The 12194-nt window shown below is 47.8% G+C and overlaps 1 protein-coding gene across 1 annotated transcript; it reads right to left on the reverse strand.

Moving 5' to 3' along the window:
* Positions 1-1998: 1998 nt before the first annotated feature.
* Positions 1999-11898, reverse strand: VILL (villin-like). Its single transcript, XM_010191711.1, has 10 exons — positions 11689-11898; positions 10876-11013; positions 10208-10366; positions 9141-9320; positions 8247-8392; positions 7465-7609; positions 6662-6850; positions 4357-4425; positions 3170-3427; positions 1999-2112 (listed from the first exon to the last, which is right to left on the reverse strand). Exons 1-10 carry the CDS (start codon positions 11896-11898, stop codon positions 1999-2001), a joined length of 1608 nt encoding a protein of 535 aa, XP_010190013.1.
* Between the last annotated feature and the right edge of the window lie 296 nt (positions 11899-12194).

Consider the following 12194-nt stretch of genomic DNA (forward strand, 5'->3'; position numbering starts at 1 on the left):
AGCAATTTGTAGCAAATCGGCCTAATCTCCCTAATCCGACTGTATTTCCACCGCTCTCCATTTGATTGCATGATGCTGGTTAGGCCCACAGTCAGGGCTGGTGGGTGGCATTGCTGCGTTTTATTGAGGAGCACATGCAATTCGATAGTCTGGGAGCTGGCAGGAGCATGCCACAGTGGGGCAGTGGCAATACTGTCGCTTCCAGCAGTGGCAATACAGGCTGAAGCAGGGATGATGTGCACTGACAGTATCTAGTGTGAACACAACAGGAGCAATCACGCAGATAATTCAGCTGATCTGTCTCTGCTTGACTCTTACCTTATTCTGCATAGAGGGTTTCAATGGGTTTTGGCTAGACCTTCAATCAGAAATGGGACCAGGTGGTGGCAGGAGCATGGAGGTAATGATGGGGTTGTGGTTTATTTGAAATACCAATTCTTAAACACATAGATCTGTCCAGAAGACCCCATCCCTGCCTCCAGCCCAGCCAGATGGTGACACTGCACCACTACTGCATGGTCCCAGGTGCTGTGTGAGAGCTCTTCACTCCTCAAACATCAGCCACCTGCAGCTCCTCAGCTCCATCCAACATCTCTGCAGCAGAGTGGGCAGTCAGGCCAATTGCTGAATGGACATGTACCCCTGTTTGTGGGCAAGGGTGGGCTTCAGGAGCATGGTATGTGGGCATGGGAAGACAAATGGTCCTCACCTTCTTAGTTAGTTGATATCTTTTAAAAAAACCAACCAAATCCCATTAAAGACCAGGTGTTTGAAGAATCTGTGGCCCTGCAGAGCTTTTCTCTGCTGCCATCCTACCCCACAGGCTGATCGAGGACACTTACAGTGCTGCTGCTGGCTGTTTATTTGGAATCACTGATCAGGTTGGAAATGGAGTAAAGCTGCAGAAACCACATCTTCAGAGATTCTAAACATACTCATTTCTTCCTTTTGTTTACAACTGTATCCTTTAATCACTGATCGCTCACATTTCCCCTGCCCTCCCCAGTCAGACTGAGCTCTCAGTGCAGAACGGGCACTCCCATCCCTATGGACATCACAGGGATGGAGCTGTGATAGAGCCTTCAGTGGGACACACCCACATACCCAAAACCCTCCTGGCTTCCTCCAGCCTCTGGGCTGCAGGCAGGTGGACTCCTACCATCACCTGCATCCAGTCGTGCTCAGGGAGGCCAGGTGAGATTGAAGATGTCATCTAAACAAGAAAAAGATAAACTGAGTCTTGTCTGGCAGTCAAAATCAAGAGCTGTGTTGTTAGTCTTATTAATTACCTTAGTCTCAGCATCCTCTTGAAAGAGACCAGTGAATAAATGTGTTCTTAAGCATATTTTTTTCCAAGCCAGGTTCTCATTTCTTTTCCCTGCACTGGGCTATGCATGTGAGTCTACAACTGAGCTTTGCTGTTCTTTGGCAAGCAGTTTTTCTGCAAGGTGAGGAGGGGCAGAACTGGCCAGTGTCACTTCATGGGCTGCCCCATCACACATCTGGCTACTCCATCACCTTTTCCCTGACCTCAAGGTTCTGTCCTCCTAGGGCTTCCCCCTCCCTCTCCTCACCCAAAATTTACAAAGCAGCTGCAAGTGGCCCTTGTTTTGCCCAACTTTAAATGTCTACAAATGAAGGAAAATCATGACCTCGTGCATGTGACAATTTGCAGAAGGGAGAGGAAAGAAGAGGCTACAATACGGCTGTGTGACACACACTTGTCTTTGTGGCTATCAGCAATAAAGTGTCCAAAAGGAGGCAAAAACATCCTGCAGAGTTGTTCCTGCAAAAGGCGTTGCCTCCTTAGGTTCAGCGTTTGCAGGGAGAAAGGAGCCATCCCCCAACAGTGGCTCCTGGAATAACGGCACCGGAGCTTGGCCTGATTGAGATGTTGGGTTGGGTTCATTGAGCAAATGTCTGTACTTCTTCCCTGGAGCTCCTAAGAGAGCGAGGGTTGGTCCCAGAGCCACCGGATGCCCGATGGCCCCTGGGGTCTCAGAAGAGTCCACATTGCTTCTTCTCGTTCTGCTGCTTCCATTTGGGCATCTGGTAGAACTCATCCTTGGACTTCCCGAAGATATCGTGGAAATCGGCATCAGAGAGATAGTACTGCAGCAGGAGGAGAGAGCAAGGAGAGGTCAGTTTTGGCTCTTGCAGAGGCCTCCATCAGCTGCATCCCCTCCTCACTGTGCCAGTGATCACCCCTGACTCCAGGCCAACAGCTCCTGTCCTCGTGGTGGGAAGTGAAACACCTCAGCAAGTGTTCCTCATCCCACTTCCCAAAGCACCAGGGGAATAAAAGCCCACCAGCCCAAAGGATTGCCCGGGTTTTGAAGGGTTAGCATGCCCTGGCTGGAGTTTGGTCTCCACTAAATATATTGAGGCCAGGACAACTAATGGTGCATCAGAGAAATTCTGTTGGCCAAAGTTTTGGATGGTTTCTTAGGTAGTGATTCACAGTGAAAGTATCTTCCCCACGCTGAGTTCCCTCCACCCGCCAAATATTCCACTGGAAATGTTCAGTCCCATTGCTGGAAAGAAAGTTTTGTAGATAGAGGGCTCATCTGTGATACTGAAAAATACCCTGTGGGAAGTGGAGGCTGAGTTTTCCCCAGCATTTTGGGTAGAAGAAAGCAGTCATGTACAGCACAGCTGAAATACAACCATCACTGTGGAGCAGAGCTGCTGTGGATCAGCTCTCTGAGCATGGGTCTTGGCCTTTGCCAGGAGATCTGTTGGGGCAAGACATTGGTCAGACTTGGGTTGTAGGGAGTAGAGGAAGTCATCCTCCTGTGTCCCTCCCATCGGCTTGCTTGGACTCAGCTACAGACATTGCTAAAGCCCTTGGGCTGATCAGAAATTGGAGATGTGGTAGAACTGAACAACTCTACCAGAAGAAAACAGTTTGAAAAATAACTATTTAAAATTCATTTTTCTTAAAAAAAAAAACCACCCCTCAATAAACCAAACCAAGCAACTTCCACTAGGGTAAAACTACTACAATTTCCTCCTGCATGAATCTCCTGCTTTTTGATGAGACCTACGTGTCCAGCCAGTGCCTCCTTCAGCCTGAAGCAGGACTAGATAGTCTAAAGTACTAGCGCACTTGGTCAATGACTAAATTGCATGTTAAGCTACAAAGGCATCGAACCAGCAGCGCAGTCACCTCTTTTCTAGTGGGATCCACGCCTTCTGGGAGTTCATCCACCGTCCTGTGCATCAGCACCTCTCGGGAGTAAATCCCTTCACCATTGGGCACCAGGGCTGGGCTGCTGTTGCTGTTGTAGTTGCTGCTGTTGCTGTAGCTGTTGCTGTCACTGTGGTTGAGGTGTGATTTATACTCAGGGGAAGCAGTTGGTGTGCTTGAACCAGCCAAGTTGGTCATGCTGAGGGTTCCCTTGTTCAGGCTGATGTTGTTGAGGTCCTGTTAAGGAGGAACACAGGTCAAGACAAGAAGCTCTGGCAGAGCAACTTGTGGGTTATCCCGGGATCTTCCTCTCTGTTGGGGTTGGGGACACTGTTCTGGCATGGACTATCTGTTGGTCTGCTGCTCCAAAGCAGCAAGGAAAGAGCCCAAACTAAAACATCATCCCAGCACCTCCATCAATGCTACATCTTGGTGTTAGGACTGCTAAAAGCATGGCACTGATGAGAGCCCTTAGAAATAGCTGCAGATACTTACATCAGTCTCATTTTTCTCAAGATAACAACAGGGGAAGGTGTGAGTGTGTGAGGGCAGAAGGTGAGATTAGGTATCTGCCATGTCTAAAACATCTAAATTAGCTGTGTACCCCTCCCCAGGCTGCCATCTCTCCTGGTTTAAAGCACCAGACACTTCCTTTCAGCCTTTCTCCTGCCCCTGTCCAGGACAGAACCAGTCCCATATGACACTCACGTTTGGGCCTGTTGGGACCTTGTTTCCTCTGTGCTTTATAGGATCCCCACTGGGCTGCATCTTTCTTGACCAGGGGCTCCTTGTCTAAAGTCTCAGGGGCCCCACCACTGCAAACTGCTCATACAGTGTTTAACTGCACATGGTTTTAGCTGCATGCACTTTATTTGCAGATGTAGTTTAGAAAGCAGCTGGGCCATCTTCTGCTCACAGATGTCTCTGCACAGGACTGGAAAAGGCCCAGGAGATCTGAGTTATGTGTTATTAATGGGTCTTATTTATGGATTATTAATCACATCTCCCTCTGCTTTCCACAGAGGACCACAGTTCTGAGTCTGGCAGCCTGAGGTCTCCATGCCTCCTCTGATCATTACGCCTTCTCCTTCATGTGAACAGGCTGGGGAGAGCAGTGGGGTTTAAATGCAGGTGTTTTCCACCCATATGGTCAAGAAGCCACTCACCACTTTGATCTCGGATATAGCCGACACGTCTCCTAGGCTGTTCTTCATCTCCTCATAGGACTTGCCATCCTAAAGGTAAAGAGAGTTGTGAGAAGAACGGGGCCGTCTTTAATTAGCCCGTGCTCCTGTTCACTAACGAAGTCAGGAGAGCACGTGAATTTTAAAGCCCAGTGGTGCCCATTTAGGTGGCACCATTGAGGTGCCTCCTGCAATCCTCAGCTCCTGGAATGAGGAGATTGTGCCAGCATCAGAGCTTTCGCTTGAATATGAAGAAATAAATGGACTTTAGCCTTTGCAGTTGTACGGTAATAGGTGAAAACAGAAAATCTAAACACTTTAGGGAGCAGAAGGCAAACAAAATCACATTTACTGCTGGGTTTAAGTGCTTCAGATTTTAAATGAATCTTGCAGTGCATGGTAATTTGGGATAAAATAATATTTTTTTTCCCCTTCCCTGATTCATTTAGCTAAAACAGCAGATTTTTCAAATCCTCAGTCCCTGACTTCTTGTAATTTGGTGCCATGGATTACCAGCTACCTCTTAGTTCCTAAAAAAAGAGAATATACTAGATACATTGGCAAAGATGATGACTGTGTTTTCCTAAGCAGCCAGGAGATGTCAGTTCTTAACAGAATTATCCCACAAAGTTCCCCAACAAAAGCAAACAACACAAACACATGGACGGCAGAGCAAACAGATTTAGACCCAAAACTGAGCAATGAACACGCACACCAGATGTTTCTGGGATGTCAACAGTTTGGATTGCTTGTCTGTAGTTGCTGAAGCTGCCTACCAGGGATATTTTTAGAGGCACATATTTTATGAGCAGTGTCCTTGTTTTTCAGCAGTTTCTCAGAAAAAAAACCCAAGTTTTGACCATTTTTCTAAGCATCATCATTGCTTTAAGGGTCATTGCTCTGGGAGTTGCTGTCTTATCTGTCCAGACCCAGCTGAAATACAGGCTTTCTACCACCACACCAGTTGCAAAGAAAGACGATGCAAATCCAGCTACAGGAAAAAAAAATCCCTCTGTATGAAATTTCCTTCAGAGTGAAGTCTCCTGGGGACCTTCATTCACTCCATTGCCCCGCTGTCCCACCTGCAGGCTTCAGCATGGGACTTCACTTGGGCAACCAGAAGATGGCATTGCTTGTGAACTGGCTGAACGTTGATTTTCATAGCGTAGAACAGGAGCAAGAAGGACTGATACACTGGGGAAGGGTCTGGGAATTCACCACCTGGAGCTGAGATTTTCCCAGATGCCCATTATCTTTCTTTTCTTTTTTTGTTCTGTTTTCTTAAGCCGTGCACACCAGTGCCATCGGGTGGCAGAAATTTAGGTGCACAATCAATACTTTGGGTATATTAACCACCAAAGCCCTTCCAGGATTGTGTTCCAGGCTGCCTGGACCCACTGGTCCATGGTCTGCAAGGGGTTAAAGCATCGCTCCTTCTTCCATGCAACCATATTGAGCACAACCAGGGTTGGAGCCTGGGTCCTGACAATGCGTGACAGGGCCCTGTGTGCCCACTCAAGCAAATGTCTGCTCTGTGTTATACTCCTAAGATCATCTGAAGTCTGTGTGTTTGAAAGAGGGAACAAGGGACTTCTCTCTTTCCCAGGCAACTCCTGGGGCAGGTTTCCATCTCCTCTCTTTCCCAGGCAACTCCTGGGGCAGGTTTCCATCTCTGTATAGCAGAGAGCTTGTATCTGTAAATCACCTTTTGAGAGGAAAACTATTTTGCAGGGACCAAGGGTGACCTTGCTTAGCAGCTCCTTGGGTTCTGATGGGCAGCCTGCAAAGCTGAACACAAGACCCATCTGCTCGCATCTTTCATTTCACCAGACTTTTCGCTTAAAGCTGGACCATAAATTTTTCTCTGTGGCTGCATTTTGAGAAAATAAGCATTTTTTTCTATTTTCTTTATGATGTAGGTGCTTCTGTTTGATGTAGGTGCTTCTGTTTTCACTCTGAACTTGATTTTACTACTAGAAGCCTCAACCCTTTTTTGGATGAAATCACAAATCTGATTTAGAATCTAGCTTTTCTTAAAATAAAAATGTGAATATTGTGAATTCAAGCACATTTACTTGTATTTGCAAAAGCCTCTGCTTCACCAGATAGGTGCTTTTTGCTGGTGAAGGAGTAGCACTAGCTGGTAGCACTAGGAAGTTGTGAAACTCGGGACATGTCACAGTGAGGTTTCGCTACATGCACCATAGAGGATATATTCACTGACAATAACACCCTTTAAGCACTGCTGAGCAAGTCTGCATACCACAAGGCATTTCCATCAACTTACGCTCCATTTGTACGGGTCCCAAGCGTTGAACCATCCTGTGAAGTTGAGGGGTTCGTAGCCCTGCTTCACCAGTATGATCGGAGTTGCCAAGTCTCTCCCTGCTGGATGGGTTTTGAGGTACTCCTTAGCTGAGGCAATTGCCTCATTCCTCTCGTATGTGTTGGAGGCTTTGCCGACCCAAAGGAAAATCTGCAAGGAAAGAAGGTGTTGGAAATCAGTAAGCAGTTAGGACCTGTGCAGATATGGCTGTTTGTTCACCACTGCCAACTAAAGCAGAGATAAGACTGGAATTGTTGTTTCCCAATAGTCCCTTGGGACCTTGGTCCCAGATTTCCTCCCAGACAAGAAGGATTTTTGCCTTTGAGACAGGCCTAAAGCATAAATATTTCAGAAAACAGCTCTCACATGCTTCAAGGTAGCTAAACTCAATCTTTGCATGGCCAAAAAATCAAATGGCCTCAGAAAGCAGATTTCTTCACCAATAGTTTAAAGCAAGTCCTCACCATCAGTGATGAGAAATGAGAGGGAGGGTTTCTGGGTGCTACCCCCTTGTATGAGCTGGCCAAGACTGGAGCAGGTCTAGCTCATCTTACGTTAGAGCAAGGCATGGACTGTGTTTGGTACCTGGGTGAGAAGGATTGGACACAGGCCTGCTTGTCTGACCGAACATTGTGAAGGGTTTGGAGATGGGACAGGAAGCATATTGCCCTCGGTTTCACATTGAATGATGGATTCAAACAAATTAAGCCATAACCTGTTTGAAAATACGTCTGAGAGGAAGAGGAGGGGGTGTCAGTGCTGACCTCTTCCCATGTGTCTAGCAGCATGACATCATCTTCGTCCAAGTCTTCCTGACAGAAGCCCACCACCTCTGTCATGATGAATCGACCCGTCTGGTTTGAGCACTCGAAGAGGCGAGGCTGGTAGTGTGTGATTTGCTCTTGAAACCTTCCTCATGCATGGCAGGGAAAGAAAAAGCAAGATGGAAGAGATGGGAACATGGCAACGTTCACCTGAGGGCCTGAAAGTCAGCAATGTCAGGTCTCAGGGGTTTCTCTAACCACTTTAGCATTTTTTAAAGGTTCCCCACCCAAAGAGGCCAAAAGCAGAACACTTCTCTCTTTGCAGAGATGAGCCTGTTGTCAGGTGAAAGCCACATCAGATCACTTGGTTACAAAGGAACACACCACCTGCCCAGAGGGCTGGAGAAATCCAGGTTGTTCAAAAGCAGGTTTAGTTTCATGAATTTTCGGGGGCTGCCCATAAAGCTCGTGATGTCTGGAAATGGAGTATGTGGTTCATGTAGCCCTTACAACAAGATATGGGATGGATATACTGTGGGAAAAGGAAGATGTAGCATCCCCTTGTCTGCAGGGTTAGAATCTGGAGCTCTTACTTCATAGGCAGCTTGACCCATAGGGAAGACACACTTTGGTGTGGTTTCTGACCAAGCTTTTGGCAGTATTCTGACCTGGTGCTCCCTTTGGTAAGGGAGTGTCAAAGTGCTTACTCACTTTCCAGCAGTTTTGGTCCCTTGACTAATGGTGCCTGGCCAAGCCTAGAGGAACAAGCAGGTCACTCTTACCTCTTTTCACTGGCGTAAGGTGCTTTGCCTCCCAAGGCTTCCCAGAACTCTGCTGGCTCTTGTCCTTCCAAAATGGTGTGCTTGTCCCGTTTGGAAACGATGTCAGCTACCATTTTTGCCATCTCCCTCTCATCTCCACTGCATCCCTGTGTTCAGGACAGAAGATTGAGGTGGACATAGGGACATACAGGCAAAACTTATCTCTAGGGAAAACCTGGCTTGGTCCTACCCTCCTCTGGAGAGTTTCAGACCTGCTTGAATGCTTTTGAGAGTCTCGTGTGAGCTGGTCACTCAGAGTCCACTTCTAGTCCTTGAAGGGACATTCAGTGCAGCCAATGGCGTCTAGAGCAAAACTCATATAAATATAGTGGTTTGGGATGGAAGGGACCTTAAAAGATGATCTAGTCAAACCTCCCTGCCATGGGAGGTGGGCAGGGACATTTTTCAGTAGGTCAGGTTGCTCAAAGCCCCATCCAACCTGGCCTTGAACACTTGAAACATCTGCAACCTCTCTGGGCAACCCTTCTTCATTTTGATCTACCATCCCATCCTGAAACACATGACTAAAACAGACCAAATGATAATGCTTTAATCCTGGCTAATTTCTTACAGCTGGAGAACCTGGGGTCCTTTATTCAGCTGAAAGTTGTATGAACATCTAAAACAAGATGAGGTGAACCACAAGATGGGTTATTTCTGTAGAAAGAGGGTTGTGTTACTGCTGATCTTCTGCAGATGGAGCCTGCTTCTGGGTGCACCTTCCTCCACTGAAATGAATGGGCTACCTGCCCGACGATACATCTCCACAGCTCAGTGGATTTAGGAGACTCAAGCCCACCATGAGCAAATTTTGGGTCCCTTCAGCTGCCTCCCCAGGGCTCACTGCGGTCTCACCTTCCCACACCACAGGTAGCAGACTTGGCTGGTCGTCAGCAGAAAGACATCGTTGGAGTTGAGGGAGGAGGCCCGGGCTGGCACCTCCGTGGCCTTTGTGTTCATCTCATCCGTGCCCCTCACCTGGAAGAGGCGGATCGCTGGCTCGGGTGTGCTTTTCTGAGCCCGGCTCGTACCGCCCTGCAAGGAAACAGAGGGAAGGATGGTACTGGGAGGAGAAGAGGGCACCCAAATCCAGGGTGTGACTGGTTTGAGGGAGAAGGCTCTTGTGGTCACAGCATTCCATGCTGCTGTAACAACAGACCATGGTCCTGCACAGAGCAGGTGAGGAAATACAAATACCTCCTGGTTCCAGGTCAGAATAAAACCCACATGTCATAACTTTAGTTTGTCCCTGGTTATTCTGAGTCATGACCAGCTCTCATCAAAATATTCCAGTTCAACATGAACAGATCTTAGTGTCTGCAAAGCATTTGCCATATAAACTGGGCAAGACACTGGATTTGGAGTTCCAGCTGCGCTCAGCTTAGCTGAACAACTGCCATAGAAGTTGTATGGTGGGACCAGCACTGAGAGCTGAGGGCAGACCCTCAGCTGTTTGTAATGTCTCCACCAGAAATGTGGGCAGCCAAAGCAGCAAGTGAAGTGGGTTAGTAGTGAATGTGATATAATTCGGGCAGGGACAATTCAAATCATGTAACAGTTTGTAGGATATTTTGGAGGACCCTCTCTGGACAGTGGTATCTGTAATTTACAGGATGATTGTCTTATTGTAACTTTACAATATATTTTGGGATAGAGTTTGGAAAAGCATCACACATTAACACTGGAGCTCAGTGGTGGGCAGCTGAGTCTGGGTCAGTCCAGGACTGCATTTACACATATGGTGTTCAGACCGCTTGGGAAATAGTAGCCATGTTCCACCACTTCTACCTGCCAGCCCATGCAGACCCAGCAGATTCCTTTCCTGAATATCAGCCCATTTTTCTGGACTGTTTCCATTGCAACTGCCAAGCCATCATCGGTCCTTGCACCTCCCATTGCCCGCAGGCCCAAAGCCACATTACCTCGTAAATGATCAGCTTGCCCTTGAAGATGGCCAGGAAGTGTGTGGGCTCCTTGCCCATGGTCACACGGACCTGCACAGCCTCGTCCCCATGCTTCTTGTCCAGCTCGATGGCATTGAGGGCACAGGCGGTGATTTCATCCACAGAGGCATGGCGACCCTGGGGAAGAGAAAGATGCCACAGGCAACGTGGTGAGGTGAAGGGTATAAGGCTCTGCACAACTAACATCTTGCCAATCCCAAGCCCCTGCATATAATATCGTGAGTTAAAATGATGATTACATTTCTCTTGCAAACTGTTTTTGGAGATTTCAGTATCCCATTTTCAAAAAGGAAGGCAGAAATATACATATAATCACATGACTCCAGGAGCTGAGGCTTTAAGGGACAATCTGAATGACTGCAAAGTTTGTCCTCAGCACTGCAAGCCCCATAATCCCTCACTATTTCTATCTGACATTGCTGGCTTTCAGTTTGATACCAGCCTGGGCTCAGTGTCCATGCTGTCTACGAAGTGCAGCTTGGAATATTTGCAATGGACAACTGATTAGCAAAGGGCATCTGAGTTCTTCTGGATGTTTGGGTTGTGATTTTTGCATCTAATTGCTCCCTTCAGTTTCAGGCTTCCCTCAGACTCAGCACAGCCTCTTCTGCTTTGTTTTGACCTACCTGCCACATGTAGAGGATGTAGTGAGGCCTGCCTGATCTCAAGTAGGTGTACAGCACCAGGTAGCAGTCACCTCCATAGAACTGCCCATATGTCTTGGGATTCACTGGCTGCATTTCCAAGTCCTCAATCCTCCACACCTAGTGAACGAAATTTCTTGATGAGCAGCAGTGGAGTCAACATGAAGACAGTGCAGCCCCTTTGCCAGAAGACCACTGAAGTTCAGGTCTTCAGTTGGAAAGATAACCCTTCCTTTCTCTCCCAGATGCCAGCCCCCAGCTGCCAGCCCCCAGCTTGATTAAGTTCTTACGGGCAAAGTCAGGTCTCTCCAGTGACTGTGGCAATACATGTGCCATTAATGGACTTTCAATAGTCCATAGCCCTCAAGGAGGAGCAGTCTCCAGGTCCCTCTCTGCCCCATAGCCCCTCTCTCAACCAGCTCCATCTTCCATGGGAGGCCACAAGAATGGGAGAGGAGCCTCTGCTCTGCACAAGTTTGGTTGATATGGACCTAACTTGGAGACAGTGTGAGAAGGGGGTTGACTGTATCAGTCTCATGATCCACACACACAGCTGGAGAAGAGTCATCTCAGTGACCGCTTTGCTCCAGTGGTCGTGGGTTGGAGGAGAAATGCTCCTCTGTAACTGCTGCATTAGAGCTTGCAGCACTTTGCTCTGGCTGCAGCCATGCTTCCTTGGGGAGGATGGGGGGGCAGACCTTCACAGCTCCATACAGCTGCAGTGTGTGAAAAGGCAGAGATGTTTGGAAACACTCTGGTAACTGCATCATTTCTCAGCAAAAGGAGCTCTCTCACCTCGACTTCCCCGGAGGCATCATCTACCATTCTCTGCTCAGCAGCTAGCTCTGGTCTGGCGTGGAGCTGAGTGGTGTCAAACTTCACCTGCTCCACCTTGGCTGCATGCACCAGCAGAATGAAAACAAGAGCCCAGTGAATGCACAACATACAAACCCTCTGCATCACCCTCATACACACAGCCCTTAAATGCACAAAAACCTGGTCCATGGTTGCAAGAAGCCAGTCTTGCCACCAGTGAGCCAAATGTTGATTTTGGGACATGCAAGAGCTCACACACTCCAGTGCTGATCTGTTACAGGCTGGCAACTGGCCATATAGCACATTTCCAGTGATGACTGGTAAAAATATTAGTTGTCTCCCAACTGAAAATCCATAATTGTTTTCCAAATCTATGCATATTTTCCTCCCTTTCAGATGTCACTTTCAGACACAAAATGTCTACATTTATCCAGCTCATGATAAAGAGAATGAGTGCTTATGGACAGGATGGAGAGAGACAGAGG

The sequence above is a fragment of the Mesitornis unicolor genome, unplaced genomic scaffold (genome assembly GCF_000695765.1).
Source record: "Mesitornis unicolor isolate BGI_N332 unplaced genomic scaffold, ASM69576v1 scaffold149, whole genome shotgun sequence".
Classification (NCBI taxonomy): domain Eukaryota; kingdom Metazoa; phylum Chordata; class Aves; order Mesitornithiformes; family Mesitornithidae; genus Mesitornis; species Mesitornis unicolor.

Coding starts and splice junctions, on each gene's coding strand:
- VILL (XM_010191711.1), bottom strand. CDS start 11,898: ATGGACCAGGTTTTTGTGCATTTAAGGGCTGTGTGTATGAGGGTGATG. Junction 10,367..10,875: donor ACATCCTCTACATGTGGCAG/GTAGGTCAAAAC, acceptor TCTCTTCCCCAG/GGTCGCCATGCCTCTGTGGA. Junction 3,428..4,356: donor CTATATCCGAGATCAAAGTG/GTGAGTGGCTTC, acceptor CCTCCTTAACAG/GACCTCAACAACATCAGCCT.